This window comes from Neophocaena asiaeorientalis, unplaced genomic scaffold, assembly GCF_003031525.2.
Source record: "Neophocaena asiaeorientalis asiaeorientalis breed wild unplaced genomic scaffold, Neophocaena_asiaeorientalis_V1.1 scaffold148, whole genome shotgun sequence".
Classification (NCBI taxonomy): Eukaryota; Metazoa; Chordata; class Mammalia; order Artiodactyla; family Phocoenidae; genus Neophocaena; species Neophocaena asiaeorientalis.
Genome location: NW_020174050.1, coordinates 201,682 through 227,800, shown reverse-complemented (window position 1 = coordinate 227,800; position 26,119 = coordinate 201,682). Strand labels below are relative to the sequence as shown.

General features: G+C 40.7%; 1 protein-coding gene across 5 annotated transcripts in view; it reads right to left on the bottom strand.

Moving 5' to 3' along the window:
* RUFY3 (RUN and FYVE domain containing 3) overlaps nucleotides 1–23,454 on the bottom strand; it is an 81,276-nt gene extending 57,822 nt beyond the window's left edge. For 3 of the 5 annotated variants that reach the window (XM_024754055.1, XM_024754056.1, XM_024754059.1), the window contains exon 1: nucleotides 22,862–23,454. In XM_024754055.1, coding sequence (XP_024609823.1) covers nucleotides 22,862–23,222 — 361 coding nt within the window. In that variant the 5' untranslated portion in view covers nucleotides 23,223–23,454. Of the gene's footprint in view, nucleotides 1–6,943; nucleotides 7,887–22,861 lie in introns of those variants that run through there. The other 2 variants (XM_024754060.1, XM_024754058.1) reach the window with 2 other exon arrangements.
* Nucleotides 23,455–26,119: the final 2,665 nt, after the last annotated feature.

The following is a 26,119-nucleotide window of genomic DNA, read 5'->3' as shown; positions in this document are numbered from 1 at the left end:
AGCATTCAGACAGCTCTGAAAACAAAGCAAGCCAAAAAATAAACCCTGACCTGTGACCTGGAAAAACTCAAGATGTTTACTAGAAATATTAAAAAATTATAGTGGAAATTGAATCTAAAGCAGTAGCTCCACTTTTTTTTTTTTTCCGGTATGAGGGTCTCTCACTGTTGTGGCCTTTCCCGTTGAGGAGCACAGGCTCTGGCCGCGCAGGCTCAGCGGCCATGGCTCACGGGCCCAGCCGCTCTGCGGCATGTGGGATCTTCCCGGACCGGGGCACGAACCCGTGTCCCCTGCATTGGCAGGCTAATTCCTAACCACTGCGCCACAAGGAAGCCCATAAAACTTACTATATTTTAAAAAATACTCCCTGCCATTAAATATTCTTCCACAACACCATTATTAGTGTTTGTTGTATTGATGCTCTACAATTTATTGAACAATTTTCCTATTAGGTTATTTAAGTTGCAATTAAAGTTTTGCTACTATAAATCATAATACAGTGATAAATATATATACCTATATATTTTGCCTTTATCTCTGATTATCTCCTTAGGATAGATATCTGGTAAAACAACTGGAACTTAATTTTTCAAGGCTCTTGATTCACACTGATAAAGTGATTTCCAAAAAGGCTGTACCAATATATATCCTACTAGCAGAGCCCTATCTGAGCCTTCCGACACTTTCATCAGCACTGAATATTATTCATAGATATTTTAAACAACAACAACAAATTATTTGTTGTACTAAACTTCCATTTTTTTTTTTTTTGCGGTACGCGGGTCTCTCACTGTTGTGGTCTCTCCCGTAGCGGAGCACAGGCTCCAGACGCGCAGGCTCAGCGGCCATGGGTCACGGGCCCAGCCGCTCCACGGCATGTGGGATCTTCCCGGACCGGGGCACAAACCCGTGTCCCCTGCATCGGCAGGCTGACTCTCAACCACTGCGCCACCAGGGAAGCCCTAAACTTCCATTTTTGAAATAAGATACAATGAGTTTATAATATGAGATAAATGATTTTTTAAAATTTAAAATACCCAGAAACGTAAGTTATGTGTAATGGAGGGAAGGTATTCCAATAATCTTTTCATAAACTTTTCTTTTAAGAATGATTATTTTCTGGGGTTATGAGGCATTAATGAGTTCATCTAAAGTGTGTTAGATAGCTACAATAAACAGTACACAGTAATATAAGGCCTTCTGAAGGATGCAAAAGAAAAGTTTTACCCTAAAGAACTTTCTGTATAATCTCATAAAGTATGAATCACATAGGTTAAAATAAATCACTGGAGAATGATTTAAAGTGCATTCAATCAAGTGACACAGACAGTATCCAACGATTCAGGAGATGAAGGATATTGGACTTGTTGGAAAAGGTTCATTGATGAACCCTTTCCTAATTTAATGTCAGCACGGAGACTCTAAAGCGGGAATAGTGTAACAACAAGAATAATCAGGGTTTTGGCAAAGTGCAGAATCACAGCCTGATTGAAATAGGTAAGCATTGAAAAGGAGTTTGAAAAAACATTTGATAAGTAAAATTACCCAAAAGAAGGGCATGGGAATAGTCAGCTAAAGAATAAGGATTCAACGTCGTTACTGTTTCAGACAATCCATAATCATGAACATTACTGCTACCACAAACAGCTTTCCACGCCATTTTGCACATCTACTTGAGAAACATTTTAAATTTAGCACATAAAGGTGCTGCCTGCCCACCAGGTCAGTTTCAGCAGTGTGCCATTTTTACTGTTTCGCAGCATCTGCGCAACTATGTAAATATTTTTATGGGCTTTATAAAAACGGGTGGAAAGAGGAAAATAAAACCCCAAGTGGATAACATGCTAAGGTATCCAATTTAATTGATGGCAATCACCAAGCCTGCCCCAATTGGCATGCTTTTGGCCTCATTTGGATGCTCACTGAACATAAGCTGGTCAATGCCACGTTCAATTGTGTACAAAACTACTGGAAATATGTCACCAGAGACTGGGAGGAAGGTGTTCTTTATGACACACAGGTCTATTGTTCGACGTACACTCACTGAATTGCGGTGTAGATGAGCTGCATGTGGGTTGGATGGCGGCTCCAACACTTACTACATCTCTGAATCTGTCCATTTGTAAAATGGGGATAACAGTACCTAGGCTCAAAGGGTTTTTGTAAGGATTAAATGAGATAATACATATATATTACTTAGAGGAAACAGTTCCTGGCACAAAGTAGCTGCTCAATAAAACATAGCATCTCTTCTTGCTACACCACCACCACCACTACCACCTTTTCAGGAATATTCTACATTCAATATAAAGGCTGCCTGAAACAGGCTCATGTACAAGAATGAAAAGTTTACTTTCTTGAAGACTCATTTGACAATTTTATAAAGAATGAATCAGTATAGGAAGAGAAATGGTTTGGAGAAAAGCTAAAAGTAGGTGTAGGAATCTGGATGTGACATAATTAGATCCTGGTAGTTGCGGAAACTAAAATGAAAGACAAAATTAAGCTTCTGTTGTGGAACGGAGCACATAAATCCCTCTTCTATGGCCTAACACATACAGCACTATTTGTTTAATCATAGCAGAAAACTACAATAGCCAGATGCCTTAAATCTGGTTTATATAATTTCATACATATATATTTCATACATTGGCTCTGTACCATGGTACTACAGTGATTGCCATTTTACTTGTTGAACTACCCTACTACCCACTTGTCAATAAGCTCAGAAAATACGGAGGAGCGGGCTTATTCACTGCGCTGTACCTCAGGACCTAGCATAGTGTGGAGCATAAATTCTGATCTTATGATAAAAACTGTGTTTTTTAAACACTGCTTTTTTTCTTTGGGGGTTCTAACAGACCCTAAGGATTTTTCCCCTAGGAAAAAAAAAGCACAAATGTAAAATTTTATATATAATTTTTTGAATCATGGTTCCCAGATTTAGAAGCCCTGCACTAGACTGTAGTGAATTCATGCTATGAAGTTTCTTGGTAAACAGCCATTTGGCTTCCCCTGACAAAATGCCCACTGGGACAGGTACTTTTTTCATTAAAACATATGCAGGTCCCAAGCAGGATGGGGTTTTACTAGTGTGCAGTGATATTAATGAGTAAGAGTACGTTAGTAAATGTCAATGGAGTTATCTCAGCACCAGACACTTTCCACAGTCACCAGATAACAAACATTTTCCATTTCATCTTCAGGGGATTTTTCCTTGCTTGTTATATCAGTAGCGTATTCCCTACTGAATGGAAAAACCTGATCCCAAATCTACACCCCTACACCCATACTGTCCTTTGGGAAGTGTGGTCACTCTAAGTGTTACCTGGCTTTGAATTCCATGTCCAGTTCCTAAGGAACAGGATTGTCCTTTAGCAACTAAGTAGTTCACACTTGTTTTACAGCAGCCTCTGACATCTTTGTTTCATCTCTTTTCCTTGACTGTGAATTCATTGAGGGCAAGGGCCACCTATTTCTTAGTCTCTAGAACTGGACTTTGCATGAAGGGATGCCCAATAAATATTTCTGACCAACTGACAGACCAAAACACACTCCTTGCATGTGGTGCGGTATCATTACTACACTCACAGATGTTACATATAAGCTATCTCTTTATACATTACAGTATAAGTCTAATGAACACTAAAGCAAAATGCAACTACCAGGGGAAAACTGCAGAGTTACACAGTAACAGCATGTCTGAAGTCGGCCATCACATACAGTTCTCTATAGTAACACTAAAATCAAAGACTTGAGCAGAGATTCTCTCCTCAGTGTGCCTGCTCAATGCATCATTTCTTCGTAGTCTGCCTCTTATTATCTGTATTTGAGAAGGAAATTTTCTAAGTCAAAAAAATAACTCAAAGCTTATAGCTGTCTTTATAACCAGATGGTGTATTATACTGTACTAAACCGATCATCTGTGTTTCACCTCTCAATGTCAGATTCCTCTTCTTTAAAAGAAGGTTAATAGGAAAAGAAGTATTTCTTGATAACTGCGTTTTATTTTTAACCGATTATTTTCTCCTTTATTTGAATTTAAGCTACTAACCTTTAGTCTGTCTGGTAAACAATTAGTTTAGACTACTCCAGAAAGTTAGATATAAAAACGGAAATACACACTAAAACGGCAATAAAGAATGGGGCTTAAACTGTTGCAGCTCAAACCACTGCTCCATGAATAACTATTACACAAATAACTAAATTTATAGGGCACTTTACATTAAGTATCTCATTTAATCCTCCTAACCTACTATCTGGTAGGTACCAGTCCTAACTACTTGTTATACCCGAGCTTGGCCAGCTCACTATGTACTGTCTGAAACGTCCCCTCCAACCCCTACCCGCCACAGTGTCAGCCTGGTGATCGTCTAGTTATCACGCAAGGTTGAGCCCAGCCCAAGTGTCACTTACTGGATGAAGCCTTTGCTGAACCTTCTCCTTACAATTAAAGATTTGGAGATTTGCTCCAGGTTTTTCAAAAAAAAGTGTATTAAAAGAAGTGAGAGAAAGATCACCTCCTTGACCACCAATAAGCACTGAAATAATTAAGTGAGTTTTTATCCCCACGTATTTAAGAGTTAAGCTAGGCAGAAATTCTAGGTCCAGGCCTACACTTTGGACAGCACAGTGAAGGAAGGAACTCTGTTTTCAGAAAACAAAAGTTGGAAACTGCAATGCTTGTAGTGCTGAGGCCACAAAGTTAGTCTATATTATCCTCTTGAGAGGATACATTATGCTTTTGCCCCTTTTCTCTTGTGGGAGTCAGAGGGCCCCAATGCAGGATTTGCGCGGTCAGATGTCTGAAGTATTCTATGAATACTCCTGTGCCTGGGCACCAGGTGCTCCATTTTGTCAACACAGTAAGATTCCCATTATCACTGGCCTGGTGATCACCACTTAAAGGTTAGTAGCTAAATTAAACTTAACAATTGTCACTAGCATCACTATTAAAGCAGACAGTTCTTTGGTTCAAATGACTGTTTAGACATCCAGAGTTAGCCAGTGGAGCAAGGAAATAAAATCCCTGTATTTTATTTACCTGGTTTCCTAGATCACTAAACCTATAGATGTTTTCCTGGGTCTGGACTTTCTTTTATTACTTCTAGTGCTAATCATTTGAAATTGTTTCTTCTTTTACCCAATTTAAGGCAGAATTCCAAAATTCATTTGTTAGCATTTCTCTATTTTCCTCCACACCCTCCATAGTTGACTCTAAGGTGTTGGGAACTTCCTATTTGTCTGTTTCCCTTAATCTAAGGATGTGCCACTTAAGCTTAGGTTGCAGCTCTCATACATTTTCCATCACAGATTTCTCCATATTGAATTTAAACAGTACCACTACAAATGCTTATGTGAACCAAACAGCTCACTTTTGTTCACTCACAGGAATCTTGCTCAAAAAACAAATATGTATTCAAATTATTAAATTTGTTAAAAGTTATTTTGAGACACTGACACACTAAATTTTATAATTAAGGGAATATTTGATATCGCATGACTCTCAAAATGAATATATTTTAAAACAAAATATGCAAATTGAGGCATTTGCTAAAAGACTTCTTGGTAGCCTTCTAAAAATGTATTTTTCTTCCCTAAAGATTTTTAAAGCTTTGGAGGCTGTTCTAAACAGTACTGGCATTGTATGCAGTTCTAGCTGATGTCCTCTAACCCCTGTGCACATTCTGAAACTTAGAGTCAAAGGAAGCTGTCCAGCTGACAAATCAATTGTTAAGAGATGCAAAGGGCCTTAAAAACTACTTAAACATTGCCCTAAAGACACACCCAAATGAATGCTTTGTGTTGTGATGTTAACCCTCTCTAAAAGTGTCTAACTGGGAAAATAAAATCCTTTTCAGACACAAAGAGTGAAATCTGAGTCATGATAAGATTGCAATGACACTAGGTCAAGGGAAAGGAATCACTTTTCCTAACCCAATTGCTAAGTGCAATTCACCTTGTGCCCTCTATCCTGCAGTATGTCTAAATATTAGGGAGATTTTATGAAGAATTTATTCTCATACATGAGCATTTCTGTCTTCATTATTTTAAGGGTAGAGAATAAACACTAGCTAAGAGGTCACTACATAAAAATACAAAACAATTTGACTCAAATTATGACTCATGTTAATTCTCTTCCTTACTGTACTAAGAGAATTTAGGGGTAGAAGATGAAACACTCTCACAATTTAGAAAAGGTTCTGGGAGAAAGTCACAAGTCAAGAACCACAAAGGTCTCAAAGGTACTGACAGTGGAAATTTCAAATGGGTCATCATAGATACCACAAATAACTTATAGAAAGCAATGGCCAATACGTTCCATGGGAAGGAATTACCTTATCAATCATGCCTTTTTAAGGCATTGTGCTTTTTTAAGACACCATATTCATTAAATAAGCACTGAATGTAAAACTGCTTTCTCATCTAACCTTATAATCTATACTATTAAAGAAAAAAATGTTTGACCAAATACTTTCTAGATATCATAGCCTGTTTAACATTATATCCTGATGATAGGATACCCTTCATGAGCGTTTCAACTATATCATGTACAACTCTATAATTATAGTCATGCTTTTTTATCTTTATTAAGAATCATTACAATTTCTATAATATTTTAGCATCTAATCAGAATTAATAGCGTTTTCATTGTTGATTAGGGTCAGATGTGATAAGTGACCTCAAATGTTCTTTTTAGAGGCTTCAAGACAAAGAACTCTAAACAAGCACCAGCATCTTTTGAAAGGATACCTCAGGGGGCAGGGAAAAATTATTTTTCCCAGTAAAGTAGAGAAGGGGAGCTGGTGGTAGGTAAGGATGAAAGGTTTTCAGGCTTGTTAATAGTTTACAGCATGGGTTCTTCCTGCCTTTCCCTGACCCTCCCAGCCCGAGTAACAATGGGGATGCTGGTGAGATACTAGTGAATGGGTTCTAACCATACCTTCGTGGGTAGGCTCTGGGTCAGGTGTAAGTGAGATGTCATCCAGCTCTCGCAGGCAGAGCCATTCTCCATCCATAGACACTCGGAATTTGCAAAGGTAGATGGTCTCCATAGCAGCCTGTGTGATCTTGTCAGTGGTGGGGGTCGGCATATCGGTGGGAGGCGTCAGAGCCGACATGATGACTCAGCTGGGACCACAACACACACACACACACACACACACACCCCACAAAAATAAATCCTCCTCAACAAAAACCCCCAATCCAAAGCTCTGCAACAAAGCTCTCAAGAAATGGGGTGGGGGAGGTTAAAAAAACACACCTTGTGGTTTAAGAACCAACTGTTCAAGATAAACAATTCTACACTATCTCTTCTCATAGACAGCTCCTACCACCTAGCAAAATAAGATGATGCTTGTCTTCTTCCAGCTTCTCTTTTGTTATCTTCCCTTCCCGACCTCCTTCTTTTTCAGCTGAGCCAGAGGCTTGAAATCCTGCACAGCCGATGCTACCTTAGCTGGCTTTGAAAAACTGGCCTCTGTATGAGTAAGTGAAAAATCCTCCTTCTCTGTGCAGGAAAAAAAAAAAGTACAAAAGAAAAAAAAAACCAACAAAAAATAAACCAATATTTTCGATTTAGCTTAAAAAAAAAATCCTGAACTGCAGAAATCACTTCCAGGATCTGCTCAGAGGAGCTGGGATGCTGAGTTCTAATAGGATTGGTCGTGCGCAGTAAGCAGGGTGTTGACCAAAATGGCTGACTAATGAACTGAACTGAAAATTCAGGCTCATGTGACCAGCTGCTCTGAACGTAGGGTGAGCAATTCCCAGGATGCTTTATAGATGCTGCTGATGCAGGGAGAGCAATTAGGCTGCTAGCTCTCATCCTGCACAACCCACTTCCAGACTATGCTAGTCAAACTGTGATCAGACATAACACAATGCACATATCCTCATCAATTCCCCTCTCTGTGGGATAAAAGGGCTGGATAACAGGAAGACAGTTAATACTGGGTAATACTGGACAGCAAAGATGGTAAAAGAGGTAGTTAGATTACTTTAACAAGCACATAATTCACCTCTTTTTTCCTTATATACTTAGCTATCAAAATTCTTTGCTCTGCTAAAGGTAGTGTTTTAAGAAAAACTAAAGCAGATTTTCCATTTAAATACCATACTCTCAGGCATTCATAATTTCCTTCTCCAAAGTACAAAGACCTAACTTTGTAGACAGGACAGAAGTGCAAGAAAAAAAAACATGAAGTGAAAAAAGTAAAATCCTTCCTGATTAATGGCAATTTTCCCCTCCCCTTCTGATATTGCTGTATTTACCAAGTTTCTGCATTAGATTATTTTCTAGTACCTTAAAAATTCTCCCATCTTGGAACATGCTAAGGGCACATTATCCAGTTCTCTTAAACCAATCTACCAGTTTACCCACCCACCCACATATCTATACTATCCAAGGAGACCATTATGCCTTGGTAGCAAGAAGTTAGGTACTTGCTTTCTGAGCTACATAAATAACAAGGAGATAAGGGATGACAAAGATTTTCTGTGACAATGTTTTGGACGATTGAAAACAAGTTTTTGTTTGTTTTTACTTAAGGGTCTGGTTTTTAGGAGGAGCACAAAACTTCAAGAAATATGTCCCAAGATGATTTATTGTGTTCTAGGATTTCTTATCAGAGGGTTATCTAAAAACTGAAAGAAAAATTTCTCCTTGAGTATTATTAAAATTTTTAAAAATATTTATTTATTTTTGTATGCGTTAGGTCTTCGTTGCTGTGCACGGGCTTTCTCTAGTTGCAGCGAGCAGGGGCTACTCTTCGTTGCAGTGCGCGGGCTTGTATTTGTGGTAGCTTCTCTTGTTGCAGAGCACAGGCACTAGGTGCGCGGGCTTCAGTAGTTGTGGTGTGTGGGCTCAGTAGTTGTGGTGCATGGGCTTAGTTGCTCTGTGGCATGTGGGATCTTCCCAGACCAGGGCTCGAACCTGTGTCCCCTGCACTGGCAGGTGGATTCTTAACCACTGCGCCACCAGGGAAGCCCAAGTATTTTATATATATATACACACATATAAATAACTGAATCACTTTGCTGTACACCTGAAACTAATACAACATTGTAAATAACTATAATTCAATAAAACAATTTTTTTTAAGTAAATGAAAAGGAAAGCCACACTGGAATAAAGTGTTTACAGCAAATACAAAAAAATTCATAAATGCTTCCATCCTAATTTGAGATTCAACTCAAAGAAAAAATGCTGAGAACCAGATTCTGTAGGTAAACAGGTATTTTCATATTGTTAGAGGGAAGGCAATCTTGTACAATGTAAGAATATATATACGTATATGCTTATTTATAATTAGGAAGAACATCAGCAAGTTACTAAGGAAAATAAAATTTTCCAACTAGGTTTATTCATTTCTATTTAAATCTCTTCCAACATTATTCTACATCTGGACCAGAGCTATTCATTCATTCATTCATTCAGTAAATATTCACTGAGAGTACTCCATGTGCCAGGCACTGGGCATGCAGCTTAAGACAAGATCACTTCTTCAAGGAAGCAGAGTTTACATATCCAAATACTGAATATAAGTCTTTATTTAACACATTCACATTTAATTACAGTGCAATTTCTTTCTAGCCAGACATCTTTATAGATTAAAACTTAAAGGGAGATAGTTTATAGTTTCACTTTAAGCCATGTAATACTTCAAAACACCGTTAAGCAGTCATTAAAATCTTTAAAATTACACTGAATAGTTCCTGGAACCACAATACCAAAGAGCCCTGGCTATCTGTACATATGACATCAAGACTCTAGGTCACTGATACATTCTTAAAATATAGAACTGTGAATATATGAATTAATCTGAATGCTCTGGGATTGCCTGTGTCCACCAAAATCTGAATTCAGCCTGTCACAAACCATGATGGACAATCTTCCCACCAACCAAACAATAAGCATTTATTTAACCCTGAACAGGAGATCTGGATTGATTACAACGTACCAGCAAAACAAAAACATCTAGGTCAATAAGCACAGAAACTTGATTAACATTCCTTCCAAAGGTCCTCTCCAGGTAGACACAAGGAAGGAAGCCCAAAGCAACTAAAACTTCTGCCAAGGAGAGAAAAACCTGTCTGCACTGGTTACCCTTGAGTTTCCCATACCTATCAGTTTGAGGAGGTATTAGCAGTTATTTCAGAAATAACTGTGGGTGGGCAGGAAAACCTGTACTTTTACCCAGTTATACCTGTTTGCAGGTAACCACTCTTGAGTCTTCAACATGACAGTTACTCATTGTTCTGTTCATAAGCAATGAATTTACTATGAAAACATGCACTAAATAGAGGACTAATAAAAATAATTTAAAATATTGCTTGGTAATGTTTTTACTATGTAAACATATTAGCTTAGAATATAAAGGCAATATTAAGTCATCAGTAAGACATACAAACCTTGAACTTTTTTTTAATAATCTTTTCTCATAAACACACTAATTATAAGCTGTATTGAACTATTTTCTCATTTGATTCCATTTGAGAATAACAGCATATATTTGTAAAAGAGTTGTGAGGAGGTCTGGGGTACAGTTTGTGGCCCTAAAACAGAATTAACAAGGCTATGTGAAGTTCAAATCCAAGATAATGATCTGAACAATACTATGTTCTAACTGCTCACCCAGCATGAATTTTCCACATTATGGTTGATTCAAAGCAAATGAGATTCACTTTTCAAAGTTAGTAGTTACATTCCTTTAAAGTATATTTACTCAGCTACTATTATAAGACAAAGGCTGATTTGTCACACCCAATGTCCCTGTTATACGATGTGGAAAAATTATTACTACTTAAGGTAGCTACCATTTATTGAATTTTTATTTTCTGTTAGGTGCTTTGTAAATATCATATCAAATCCTCACAAGAATCCTGCAAAGTTGGGACTTTCCTGGTGGCGCAGTGGTTAAGAATCCGTCTGCCAATGCAGGGGACACGGGTTCAAGCCCTAGTCCGGGAAGATCCCACATGCCGAGGAGCAACTAAGCCCGTGCACCACAACTACTGAGCCTGCGGTCTGGATCCCGCAAGCCTCCCAAAAAAAAAAAAAAAAAAAAAAGAATCCTGCAAAGTAGGTATTGATATTCCCTCTTTACATTGAAGGAAACCAAAGTTGAGCCACATAACTGGCCCAAGATCACACAATTAGCAAGTGGTAGAACCGGGATCCCCAGCTGCTTCTAGAACGCCCATTAAGTCCATTTTTTCTTCTATACTTTGCAGCTTCAGCACTCCACCCCAAGGATTAAACTTTACTCAGGGAAAATAAAGGAAAACAAAACAAAAGCAAAAACAAAGTAACACAGGCAAGGTCCTCTTGAAATTTCCTAAACAGTTATTTCAACAAAGTTAAGATTTGAAGCAGAGAAAAAATTTAACCGCTTTCATACTTTACACCTTAATGTTTCACAAACCATATATTCCACTTAGTCACCGTTATACATCTAGTTTATGTTTTTAATAAGTGGGCATTTTCTTTTCTTTCTTTCTTTTTTTTTTGGCCAAGCAGCAAGGCTTGCAGGATCTTAGCTCGCTGACCAAGGATCAAACCCAGGTCCCAGCAGTGAAAGTGCTGCATCCTAACCACTGAGCACAGGGAATTCCCAAGTGGGCATTTTCTGAGAAGCTGAGAATCCAGCATGTATCTTTCTGCTTGTGCTGGCGAAGGGTAAACCAGATTCTTCCTGACTATTGTGAAGGATGTCACTTGCTTAACTGTACCATTGAAAAAACCATCTTACCGAGTTCCCACCACATTTACTTATCCGGGTGGACATATTAAGAACACCTGATACATCCAGAAGTGTTAAAAGATAAATGAAGTGGGGGGGAACTATTTTCTAAAATGACTCATTTCAGAACTTCTTTAAATAACAAACTTCGATGCCTAATTTTAATTCTTAAAAAAAAAAATCACCAATACCCATGAAACCATTGCCCAACTGGAGAAACAGATCAGTGTCTTTCATTTACATGCTCCTTCTCTGTTCTGAATTCCTGCCTCCCCTTTTGAGGCAGCTACTTCTGAATTTTGTGTAAATCACTGTCTTATTTTAGAAATATTACAAATACACGGATGCCTAAATAATATTTTAGCTTGTTTTTTTCTTTAACTGTAGCGAAAAGGGTTTGATACTGTATATAACCTAAGCCTTTCACCCAAAACTGCATTTTCTAAGATTTATCCATATTGTAGTGTGTAGCTTGTACTTTACCCTTTGGGCTGCTGTGTTACAAGGTAATAGTCCATTGTATGTATAAACAATTTTTGATCTATTTTCATGCTGGTGAGCATTTGGGTTATTTCTAATTTTTTCATTTTAAATGATATTATTTAGATACTTTTCAGAAATAGATTTCTGGTAGGTATGCCAATTCTTCTTCAACAGGTTTGAGGGTAAGAGACCACTTCATTTACTTATTTTACAGTTAGCTGACTCCTCCTATTACTTAGTTCCTATTCTGCACACAACAGTGCTTCTTAAAATTTGTCAACTTGTGCAACTACATCAGTTTGTAAAGCTCACAAGTTCTGTTCCCCAAGGCTTCCTGGGTCACGGTTTTACAATTTAAGAAGAAAAGTCTCATCCCCTCCCCCCAAGTTCACTAGTTGCTGTTAGCACAAAAGGGTTCCCTTGATGAATTACCATCATGATGCCATCTGGGAAAGCCCAGATGTTTCTGCTAAATTATAAGATTATTCAATTGAAAGATCATGACTTTGTCACATGCTCCAGTCCTCCCTTTCACTTCCTTCCCTCCCCCACAAAAAGATCTATTATATCCTCCTCTAATGTTGAGATTGCTACAAGTTTAGGTTTATATACTTGGCAGGCTCAGTATTACTTTGTAGATATTCCAAGGAAGGTAATATATACTATGAGTATACCTGAGAAGCTGAGTTATGGTTGCTAAAAACACCACCAGGACTATTACATTGCATAATATTTTTCTTGTAAAATTAACCAGCATAAGACTGAAAATAACTCCTACCTTAATAACTAAAATGGATCTCATGGCTACGTGGCAGTAGGTAATAATTTACAGATGTAAAGCTACCAACTACTTAGTAGACAATCTTGGGAAACTTGTCCTCCTCTTGTCTCAATTTATTCAGCTATAAACATGGAACTAAATAACTAGCTTCACAAAGATCACAGGCTCCATGAGAAGAACTCTGCCTGTTTTACACACCATTACATACTTGCTTAAAATAATACCTACCAAATACCAGATACTCCATAGATACTTGTTGGTATAGATACGTAACTCTAAAGCACTCTATATTCTTGCAATGATATATTTCCACCCTCCTGTTTCACTTCAACCATGAAAATCCCCAAGTTCTAGAAAATCAAGCTATATTTATGCCCCAACAAACATGTCATTCTAACACAGGCTTTATTCATTTATACACAACAGATTCAATGATAATATGTATAAAGCACCTATTATGTCTAGCCACTATGGATATGAAGAAAGAACAAGGCAATAGACAAGAAACAGAAAATTATAGGTGTTTAAGAAATTTCTAAATCCCTGTCACACACATGGCTATTCAGTGTTGCTTACATACCTAACTATTTTCTCTGTCACACTGGTGGCTTGTGAATTTCACATTAATTCATTTTTAGCAAATAGGGCTTTATCAGGTAGAACAAGGAACTAGAGGGCTACTGCTGCCTAAAGAGGAGCCTCCAGTTTAGGATGTGATTCCAGTTATGGGAGGTGGTGAAGGAGGCTGAGAGCATGTGGACTCAAGCCAGAATGCCCACAGTCAATCCTAGGTCCATCACTTAGAAGCTGAGTGCTTGTTTCTGCGCCTGTTTCTTCACTGACAAAATGGCGATACTCATATTAACTACTTCAGAGTTAGATGAAGTAATGAAAGTAAAATGCTCAACATGGCACTTCACACAAAGTAAGCAGTCAGTAAATGGCAGCCATTATCATCATTTTAATATGTGATTCTGCTTTCGAGAGTACTGGGAAACAACCCCAAAACCCAAAAAACCCAAAAACCCTATCAATCACATGAAATGAAAGTCAGTAAGGATGAATGTTCAAGGGACTAAGGTAGAAGAAAGTAAAAAAGGCGATCTGAGTAAAGGGTATGCTGGGGCATCACTTGGGACTTGAGAAAGGAAGAGGAGAGAGGGGCCAGAATTTTACCAAGCCTTTGTAACAGGTGACCAGATTTCCTAAGTTCATAAAAAAGGCAGAGGAAGCAGATAAATGTCTGTGGACAGTCCATAAACAGATTCTAAAATTAGAGAGAAAAACCGTATTCTTAAAGGCAATATGTTGAAACAATTTCTCCCGCTTTCTACATGCCTTTTGCTGTCACAGTCTGCTAATCTCTCCTTTCCTTATGGATCATGAGGTTTTAGACTTTCCCGCCTCTGCCCCACCATCCATGACACTCCCTCTGACACATGCTGAGTGTCATGTCCATTCCGTATGGAGCAAGTCTAGAACCAGACACTCACTAAGATGGGTTGTGCAAAGAGGAATATCATCTTGGCCCAGCAGCCCTTGATTCCTGATCTGTTATGTTTTAGGAAGACTATGAACTTTTCACAATTACTCAAACATAGCTACAGTAGAGGGCATGACAGTATTGATAGGTACCCTCTCAAGTACCACTGCCTTTGTAACTCTAAAAGCATTTCTTTTCACGTAATTTCAAACCAATTCTTTATGCTTATGGTATACTACTAACTTCCCAAAATAAAATTTAAAGCTCATACTTGAGCCACTTCACACAGTAGGAAGACATTATAATGTTAATAAGGTTTGTGTAGAAATATAAGTTGTGATGTTCTGCAAAGTTCATTAAAATGGGATTCTACTTTTATTTATGATGGCTACAGGTTACTTATTGTGTAATGATAGAGAAGCAGCATATCTTTTATGCAACTTGTTTCATTATTTAAGGAATTCTCAAAAATATTAGCCAACAAGGAATTATCATTATTTCATCCAGTTAATTTGGCTAAACTCTCATCATCATCCACCTAGACTTTCTACTACCTATAACATACACTAGAAAAATATGTTCTCAGCTTCTTGATAAAATTTTACCTGTTTAACACATAGGTTTCTGTTAAAAGTCAAACAAAAAAGGGAAAAAATGAGAGACAAAATACAGTCAGGTGAACACGTTTTGAAGCCAATACTATTCTTTCAGTCTGAAAAGTTGCTTTCTTTGCCACCTTTCCTCTGCTGTCTCTCCCACCCAGGAACTTTTTTACTGTCTTCTACCCAAACTGGGTCCTTTAAGGCCTTGGTGAGGGAGTATACGGTGATTAACAACATGAGCTTTGGATACTCAGACTATTGAGGAATATGAATTCATTCTCTGTCCTTCAGTTAAAAAAAAGCAATATATACAAATATTGAATTATTATGTTGTATACCTGAAACTAACACAATATGTCAATTATGGTTACGGGGGGGAAGGTTGAGGGGAAAGGATAGTTAGGGAGTTTGGGTTTGACATGTACACACTGCTATATTTAAAATGGATAGCCAACAGGGACCTACTGTATACCACAGGGAACTCTGCTCAATATTCTGTAATAACCTAAATAGGAAAAGAATTCGAAAAAGAATAGATACATGTATATGTATAACTGAATCATTTTGCTGTTCACCTGAAACTAATACAACATTGTTAATCAACTATACTCCAATATAAAATAATTTTTAAAATACGTCAATTATATATCAATAAAAACAAAAACCAAACAAACAAAAAACACTTCTGGGGACAGGGCCAGAAATCTGTGTTAACAAGACCTCCAGGTGACTCTGATGTGTGCTAAAGTTTGAGATAAGACTTTTCCTAAAACCAAAGAATCTACATCTCCAGAATAATCTTCTAAATCCAAGGTTACTCTATCAGAATTTATTTCATAATAGCTTAGATATCACTAAAAGACTGAATCAAATACTCTGATGAAAAACGTATGTTGCACCTACCTATATGAATTCTATGTGAACTACTCCTCCCCATTTTTTTCTTTTCAGCTTTCATTGTTAAGTGAGTAGTTTTATGCACTAGCTCTTCCATCTAATGGAAATTCTAAGAAATACCTCTTATAAATATAACCCCCCAAACTGATAAGTACTGATACATGTGAAGTTTGTGCCTCCCTGCCTAGAACATAAAAATATTCTATAAATGTAGCCACTAAGTACCATTACTATCTTACTAGTCACATTCTTTATTCATAATTGTTTGGGTTACAGAACTACAGTAAAATTTCTGTTATCTAATGAAGAACCTTTTAGGATCCTCTAGTATCCAGAATGAAGCTAAGATGAGAACTAAGAAAAAAGAAAACTCTGAAAGAATGAACCCATGATTATCAATAGCAGAGCAGCCAAAACAAAGACTCAAAAATTACATCTAATATTCTGAAACTGTTGCTTTGTCAGTAAGAACCATAACAGGACTTTTTGATAATGCCAGGCCAGAAGAGTAGGTAAAACAAAAGAAAGCAGGCAGAAGAGAAGGGGAGCAATTGGCTGGGAAGACAAACTGTTGACAGTTTAGGCAGCAGTGGTGATAAAAGCAAAATCAGGAAGGCAAGCAGCAGACAGCAAGCTTAGTCATGAGGTGGGAAATGGGGGTATGACCCAGCTCCCAGGATGCTCAAGATCCCAGGTTATTTCAGCTGTGTGTGGAAAAGGACCCACCTGCATTTAGATACTCTTAAGGGCTAAACTACAGGTCTCTGGTAGTCACTAATCTACAATTACACACCGAAGATGCTACGTTTCTGAGGGTTTCCCCCCTTTTCTTATGGGCCTTTACGTCTGCTACTTGACAAAACAGCATTTAATGAATCAGAAAGTGGCTCTTTGCATTCTGAACACAGCTGGAAAAGAGCTGATGGCTGACCGACTTGTGAATCACAATACTGTAAACGAAGGCACTGCTCTACATTAATTATAACAAAATGCTGTCTTCTAAAAAGTCACACATCAAGCTAAAACCTCCTCATGTGAGGTGAAAGCTCAAAACTTTTTGGTGGGCTTCCCTGGTGGCGCAGTGGTTGGGAGTCCGCCTGCTGATGCAGGGGGCACTGGTTCGTGCCCCGGTCCGGGAGGATCCCACGTGCCGCGGAGCGGCTGGGCCCGTGAGCCATGTCCGCTGAGCCTGCGCGTCGGGAGCCTGTGCTCCGCAGCGGGAGAGGCCACAGCAGTGAGAGGCCCGCGAACCACAAAAAAAAAAAAAAAAAAAAAAAATTTTTGGATCAAAAAAAAAAAAAAAAAAAAAAAAAAACTTTTTGGTTCTGATGGTTCAACCCTTCCCCTGCACACCTCCCAATTTTGAGCAGATGCCTCTACATTTACAAATCCAAAAAAAGTGACTTTTGTCTTTTCAAAGTTTAAAAAGCATACAGCAGATGAACTGATTAATGTGTATTCAACTCCTAATCAGGTATAATGTTTTCTAGAGTACTATTAGACAATGAAAAAAGAAGAAAGAGAGAGCCATAATAATAGAAATACCCATGGAGAATAAAGTCAATGAATAAATACATACATACACACACAAATAATGTATATATGCACATATACCTATATAATACATACATATCTTTCTATTGTAGGTGTGTGTATGAAACTGTGAACCTAAAATTGATTTTCTCCTCTTAAGTACACATTCCTGGGTTCATATGTAAATGAGAACACTCATTCCCCACATCATGGACTCTTAAAGAGCATCCATGAGAAACAGTGAATGCTTCTAGAAGCCTCATTCTCTGCACTTTCCAGGGCTCAACCAAGGCATTCACTGTTAAGTATACTCAACTTTGACGTGGGTAGTCACTGTAATGCTTCCAGTCCTTCCCAAGGCCTATTTCCCCCTTCTTTCTATTCCTTTCCTAGCTCTCCTATCTCAAAATAGCACACACAAATACAGAAAGAAAGCTGCTACTTTGTGAGTGGACTCTTTTTTGGTACACTGCTGTATTTGGGAGAGAAAAGACAAGGGCAGAGATGTGGGCTATTTGTATGGCATTGCTTTAAATATAAATGTTTGTGGTAGCTCTGAGAGTTGAAAGAGGAAAAGAACTGTCAATAGAAGCTGATAACCGTGCAAATGGCAGGGGTGCCTCTTCCCTCCAACACCAAGGAGAAGCCATCTCTTGTCCATTCTGTCCACTCACAAGACGACTTCTAAAGTTAGGATGGAAAAGGAAGGCATTAGGTGTTACTGAGCAAGGGCTGGTGTGCCCTTGGCACAGAAAGCCAAACTCTGATAGCAGGTGTTTGCGGCAAAGTAAGGGTGTATTTGCAGGGTGCCAAGCAAGTAGAATGGGCAGCTCATGCTCAAAAGACCCGAACTCCCGGATGGCTTTCAGGCAAGGGTTTTTAAAGACAGTTTTAGAGGAGAGGGTCGTAGGATGCGTGATCAGCTCGTGGACCTTTTTCTGATTGGTTGGTGGTGAGGTAACAGGCTGATGTTTCAGGAATCTCAAACTTCTGGTTCCAACCAGTCTGGGGTCTACCTTGCTTGTGGTCAGCATGTAGTGGTCAGCATGTAGTGGCCATCGTCCACCTGGATGGGGGTCTTAGTCTCTACAGAGCAACTCAAAGATATGCATCAGGGGCTTCCCTGGTGGCGCAGTGGTTGAGAATCTGCCTGCTAGTGCAGGGGACACGGGTTCAAGCCCTGGTCTGGGAGGATCCCACATGCTGCAGAGCAACTGGGCCCGTGGGCCACAACTACTGAGCCTGCGCGTCTGGAGCCTGTGCTCCACAACAGGAGAGGCCACAATAATGAGAGGCCCACACACCGCAATGAAGAGTGGCCCCTACTTGCCACAACTAGAGAAAGCCATCGCACAGAAACGAAGACTCAACACAGCAAAAATAAAAATAAAAAATAAAAAATCACAAAGAACTGAAGTATCTGCTGATTCATAAATCTAAATATTCATTAAAAAAGATATGCATCAGATTGTTATCTATATCCCCTCAGGAGAAACCAGGAGTCCTGTGACACTACTGTCCTCTTCACTGACTGCTTGTATCTGCTCTTTGGAAGGCAGGGAAGGCCTAGGAGTCTAAAGCCTTTTTTTCTACAAACAAGAAATGGGACTTTTGTACTTGGGAAAGTCCCACAGGGTCCTGCTTGGTTTCAATGCCCCCTTTACTTTGATACTCCTCAATCCTGAGGCGAACAGGTATGGGACAAGAAAGGAAATAGAGTTGTTGTTTTTTTTAATATAAATTTATTTATTTTGGCTACGTTGGGTCTTCGTTGCTGTGCGCGGGCTTTCTCTAGTTGCGGTGAGCGGGTGCTACTCTTCGTTGCGGTGTGCGGGGCTTCTCATTGTCGTGGCTTCTCTTGTTGTGGAGCACGGGCTCTAGGCGGGCAGGCTTCAGTAGTTGTGGCACGTGGGCTCAGCAGTTGTGGCTTGCAGGCTCTAGAGTTCAGTCTCAGTAGCTGTGGTGCACAGGCTCAGTTGCTCCACAGCATGTGGGACCTTCCTGGGCCAGGGCTTGAACCCGTGTCCCTTGCATTGGCAGGCAAATTCTTAACCACTGCGCCACCAGGGAAGCCCGGAAATAGAGTTTTGAATAGAGAGGTTAATCATAAACTTGGCAGAACTCAGTTTTAGGGGGACTTGGTTTCAAAAGTATTGGACCATGGCATGCAAGTAGCTCCTTCTTAGAGAGTTGATGAGAAATTGGAATGGACGGTCATACACCAAGGGAGAAATGGCCCCACGAAATATGAACACATACATCTCTGTGAATGCACGCAAAAGTTCTGGAAGAAAACTCACCAAACTCAAAAGTGGTAGTCTCTGATAATAAGTTGTGGTGGTGATGGGGGGTGGGGGAGAGGAGGGTTTGGGGGCCCACAAAGAGGAAAGTCACTTTGTGCTCAATGTACTTTTGCATTATGAAACATTTAAATAGTGAGAACAGATCCATGTGCTACTTGTAATTTTTACTTTAAAAATAAAGGCATGGTAGAAATTTGAGATTTAACAGCTAGGAGCATACAAATTTAGCAGATTACCAGCACTCAGAGTCAGAGAGTGACATAATCCAACAAGGCACATCAGAAACCTTTCATATTGCATTTAAGCTCGCTGCATGTTTCATGGACATTATATCCTGCAAGATTTTACACTGAAACCTTACATGTCATGAACCCTGAAAGGTTTAGGCTACCTCCTCTGCACACATTTTTGCTGTTCTTCATCGGTGTCATTTATAACAAATCTTCTAAACTCAAATGTAAAGGTTAATTTTAAAATCTCTGAGTACAGTCAAGACTTCTAAAATGAAGAGATAATAATGCCTTAATAAACAGTCTATCAAAATGATTATATATTATACACTTTTGGCAAGTACATCAGCGAGAGTTAAAAATTCAGTGTTGAGGAGGCAAATGTTCATTAGCTGTTGAGGCTGAGTCTAAGTACTGCCCTGCTAACTGAAATGAGAAGTCTTTGAAAAACTGTTGGTCTCAGGTTGCTCAAATGAGTCATCAGGACAACCCGAGTTCTGATATCCAGGTACATCATATAAAGCAATATTGCACTGACTCTACAGAGCAGCAACAAGGAAGTATTTTTATTAATATCCAGAGAATTCCTTTTTGCAAGTATGTGTGTTCTAAAGCACATATAAAAATAACAGGTAAAAATAAAAACAGTACAAAACAAAAACTACTTTAAGTCAATTTTATAGTTGAATAAAATAAGTATCAGTGATCTTTGACAATATGAACTGTCCTCAGTGACTGGTCTTTAAAAACAGTGTAAGTGGGACACGTGTATTTTCCCAGTAAATTTTCTGAGTACTTACACACCAATAAACTATTTCAGAAATTAAAGACCAGGACGAACTATTAGAACTTTATATGCTAACAAATCATGCCATACATCTGCTACTGTTGTAAGGTAAGGACCAAGGGATCACAGTCACGAAACTTTAGCTTTAAGTTCTCCATTGCTGATCTTGATCATGCTAAGGCCCCAATTTTCAGACAATACATAAAAATAAATAAAGTCAACCCTTAATATGACGAAGGAATCAAATAAATCACCTGAAATTCAGATAATTCCCATAACTGATACTGGCCAACAGTTGAAAAAATTTTCTGTATCACAACTTCTACCACAACTGTTACACAGAGTTATGAAGAAGTGAGAGGAGGGTCTTCTTCATCCTATAATGACTGGTTAATAAGCAGATTACACAAAAATAGAAATTCTTAGGAAGAAAAAGAGAGGCTGTGCTTAAAGAACAAAGTAGAAAGCAGATGCCTTAGAAAATGAAAAGCAGTGTTGCGAATATTCTTATCTTAACCTCCTCTGCTTATCAAAAGACTCATTTCTGACATTATTAGACACTCTCTTTTGGAAATTAGCGGATTACCGCAACAAACTATGACTTTACTAAGACTCTAGGTCTATGGTCAGTGTTGGCCCCCATTCTAGGTAAGTAATAAAGAGAAGCTAACAAAGGACTACCTCCAGCTGAATCCAATGGACCCTAATCTAGGGAGGAACCATCCAATCACAGTTTTGGACGTCTGCTATTCACTTAAAGAACATGGGCTCGGTAGGCAAAGAATCTGGGTCAACTTCATTCTTTCTCTCACACTGTTACTTAGGGCAAATCACTTAATCACATTGATCCTCAGCTTCCTCACCTGAAAAAGTGGCACATCTGGCTTACAGAGACGTGACGATTAACTATGATAATCACAGCACATGCACATAGAAAGTATTCAACTAATGTTAACCTTTTTCTAGGGGACGGATCAGGGGCAGAAAAGGCAAAGTCAGGGTTTCTTGGCAGTGCAGAACAGTTAAAAGGTTTGCTTTCGTGCTAAACAAGAAAACTCTAGCTGTGTCTCAGAGAGAGACAGAAAGAGGCAGATTGATCGATTGATTCCCTCTTCACCTTAGGCAAATTTCCCTTTTCAGAACTCCTACAGCAAAGTATTAGGCATTTATATCATGCCTTGTATCTTCAGTCACATTTTCATACTCTAAGATCTTGTCTTTTTAAACCAGACTTAATATTCTTCAAGTCTTTTATACACATTGCCTACTCTAGGGCCCCGCTCACAGCAGGTTGCAATAGACATTTGTTGACTGATACAGCACAAAGTGCGGTGCGCTGCATTTAGAGGACTCCGGTGATAGTGCTTTTAAAAGGTGGAGGCCTCTTCCTGTCAAACGATATTATCCTGGGAAGTGCCCTCCTAAAGCCACACTTTCCCTTCTCGTCATCTCGCGCACAGTTCCTGATTTCTCTTCCCATTGTGGGGGACGGATATGTGATATTTACGGGTGTGGAGTGAACGCTAGTAAAAAATTTAGTGGTCCAACCGAGGCCACGCGGGCGGCGGCGGCGCAGCAGCCACACCTATCGGCCGCAGCGGCGCTGGGAGCCCGCAGAAGGCGGGACAGCTGGGCTGCCGGGTCTCCGGACGCCGCCCCCTCCTCCACTCCTTCAGGGAGGGCTCCCACCGGAGACCCGGGGCTGGGACCCGGCGAGCACGTGGGAGGCTGGCGAGGACGAGCGCCCGGCCCGGGAGGAGAGAGGAGGCCGGGCGGGAGCCTGCGGCCTTGGGAGACTAGGAGGTAAACAGTCCGGCGCCCGGACCGCGGCCGCCCCCCTGCGCCCCCGGATGGGAGCTTCCTGAGAGCCGCCCCCAGCGCCCAGTCTCCCCGTTGGCTCGGGGCCCTGCTCAGCTTCGGGGAGCCAGCAGGAGGCGGAGCTCTGCGGAGCCGGACTGGCCCTTCCCGGCCGAGGCCCCCCTTCCCCACCGGCATCCCCCTTCCCGGCCGCTACTCACGGTGTTTGCCGCCGCCGCCGCCGCCGCCGCCGCCGCCGCTCGGGTAGTTCAGTAGCAGGAAGGGCAGCGGGGAGCCCGGCGACGGCGGGGTCCTCCAGGCGCGCTGTTGCTGCGGCGGCGGGCGCGCTACGAAGCCGGCGCCTCCATCGCCCGGGTAGAGCAGGAAGAAGGGGGCAGCCACCGGCGAGCCGGGCTCCGATTGCCCCGCGGGGGAGGCCAGCGGCGGCCCCGCCTCGTCCTCTCGGTCCGCGCCCCCGGCTGGAGCGCGGCGCGGCTCCTCCAGCCGCTGCTTCCCGCCCCTCGCCGGCTCCTCGCTGCAACTTTCCGCGCCGGCAGTGGGCGGCGGCGAGGTCTCAGCCATGCTCGTTCCTTCCTTCGCCGCCGCCTCCGACGCGCACCCGGGCCTGGGCAGGGGAGCAGAGGGTCACGGCGCGGAGCCGCCGCCCCGTCCCGTCCGCGCCACCGCCACCTTTCTCCTTGGCTACGGGCCGGCGTCTGGGCTCTGCCGTTCCGTGTACTGCCCGCCCCGCCGGAGTCCGAGCCAGCTGAAGGGACGGCCCCGCCCGACGGCGCGGCCTCCCTACCGGCTGCCTCCTCCCGCCTGCCCCTCCCGCCCCGGCCCCCTGCCTGCGGCGCGGCTCCCCTAGGGGGCGGCCTCCTCCTCTTCCCACTTCCCACCTTCCGCTCGGCTCCGGCGGCGCTGAGCTCCCTCCCGACCCTGGGGGAGGGTACGGTGCCCAGTAACTGGTCCTTACCGGACCCCGGCACGGCCCTCCTAAGCGGTCAGGTGTGTTTACCCCCCGGTGCTTGAACGGTGGGAGACCTGGCCAAATATCTAGCGGCGCTTTTCTGTGCAACCGCCCAGCTTCATCGGTAGCACGGAGGCACAAAGATCTGGGTTGAAAAGGCGAAAGCTAATTTTAAAAAGAACCCTTCTCCCCCCACCCCTCCCGTATTAAACTGTACCCTATGCCTTGCATACACTATAACCGTTCATTCACGGTTTTGATTTATGAGCTTTTTATGTGAGACACCAGAGGTGGGTGTCTTCCTTCCCCCACCTCTTTTGTTCTCTGTCATGTGCCCTGTATAGAAATCTTGTATTTGCTCTGACTTTAACTCCCTGGTTTTCCGGGGTTCCGCGTGCGCATGAATACGTTTTAAACCAAACAGCTTAGAATTTATATGACAGGCGTCTGTTACAGGGCGACAGTTTTCACTTTCATAGTGCCTGTGTCTCACTAGTAATTGGCCACTGTTGCTTTATTTTGAATATTTGAATCGATGATTACTGATCCAGTAATGCCCATAAGTAAACATTTCCTTCTATAATAGAGACAATTTCCAGTTACTATCGTTATTCCTTAACTCTAGATTCTATGAACGTGCCCTCGTACTTCCTAGGTGATTAGCTTTGTGTTCGGGTTGCAAAATGCTGGCATGGAATCCATGTTGACTCATAATTAAAAATCACTGTTGTGTAACATTTTGAACACCTGCTTTTCCTTCTTTCTCTGGTCTGTCTTTCCCTCTGTAGAGGAAGTTATGCTTCTCTGAAAGGAAAAGTAAACCTTTTTTTTGTTGTTATTCTCTGGAAATAACTCTTGAAATTACAAGAAATTACTGTGACACATCTAATACTATCTTTCACCAAGTCTTTTAAACAAAACATATTTTAAAAGGAGGTGTTCACAAGAAGCTAACTTCAAGGAGTCAGAAAATTTCTTAGTAGTTTTTCAGTTTCTGGCATTTCCCTGACCTGTTGATTCCAGTGCTACAGCCTACTTGAGTAAGTTATTTGTTCTCTGAGCCTGGATTCCTGTTCTGGAATAGGGGAAAATAATTATTATTAGCTATGTATTATCATTTTAGTAAAACAACATATAACTTACAGTAATAAAAACAGAATTGCTGGGGGGAGCTCTTTCATCATGTCTTTAGCATTTTGGAATTTTGTTGGGTCTTTTCAGTCTCTGTAAGGGCGAGAGTCTTGATAAAAAAACATACTTGCCTTTTAGGAATTACAAGCTGTATAATACCTTGAAGAGAAAACCTAAAACATTACAGATATATGATTTTAATACCCAACCTTAACTGGATCTTTTTTTTTTTTTAGACTGAAGTATAGTTGATTTACAATGTGTTAATTTCTGCGGGATAGCAAAGTGATTCCTTAACTGGCCCTTTTACCTTGTTTTGGCATGCAGAAATTTCTAGGCATCATTGTATTCTTGTCAGGTTCCTTCACACAGGTGTTCTGAAATTTTTCAGTAAAGAATTTAACAAGAATGTACACTTATTCCATTGTAGGTAGAAGAAAAGAAAACAGACTCCACACAAATCACTCTTGAGGACGGGCAGTAAAAGCCAAGGGAGTCACCAAGTTAACAAAGTATAAAATGTCTAGTTTAAATCACCAGATTTCTCCTTTCTAGTTATCCATGTTACCTACAGGTATTAGAAACATTGACATGCTGTGGAATCTTGCAGTATACTGGGGTTTTTGTGCCTCTTTACTTTTAAAACAGTTCTGTTTATGCTTTATGTCATTAAGTGGCAGTGCAATGAATATAGAAAATCAACTGAAATATGAGCCCTTTAACATTTACAGGCAAGGCTATTTATGGGCATTTTCTTTAAAGGTGGATGATACTCCAAGTTCCTCCTTTCTTATGCTTCTAGCTTTTGGATCAATATTATAATCACAGCTCTACATAAGCTTTAGTGACATAAAGGGCTGATTCAACTGCTACATACATTTAGGGACGCTAAGATTCAAAACACAAGCCTAACCATGCTGCTCCTTTATGAAAATGCACAGAGCATCTGCCTATACTGTTTTAAAGGGATGAAATCCAAGCCACTGTAAGAATCAAATACTATTAATTTTCCTGTAAAATAAAGCAAGAGGTGTTTTTCTACTTTATTTGCATTTTGTTTTTAGTTTTTCATGTTTGGTTGGTTTTTTTTTTTTGCGGTATGCGGGCCTCTCACTGTTGCGGCCTCTCCCGTTGCGGAGCACAGGCTCCGGACGCGCAGGCTCAGCGGCCATGGCTCACTGGCCCAGCGGCTCCGCGGCACGTGGGATCCTCCCGGACCAGGGCACGAACCCATGTCGCCTGCACCGGCGGACTCTCAACCACTGCGCCACCAGAGAAGGCCTCATGTTTGGTTTTTTGAAACCCTTAGGGGATCTTAAGGATGGACACTTAGAATATATTACAAACTTTTAAAATATCAATGTCATGGATGTACTTT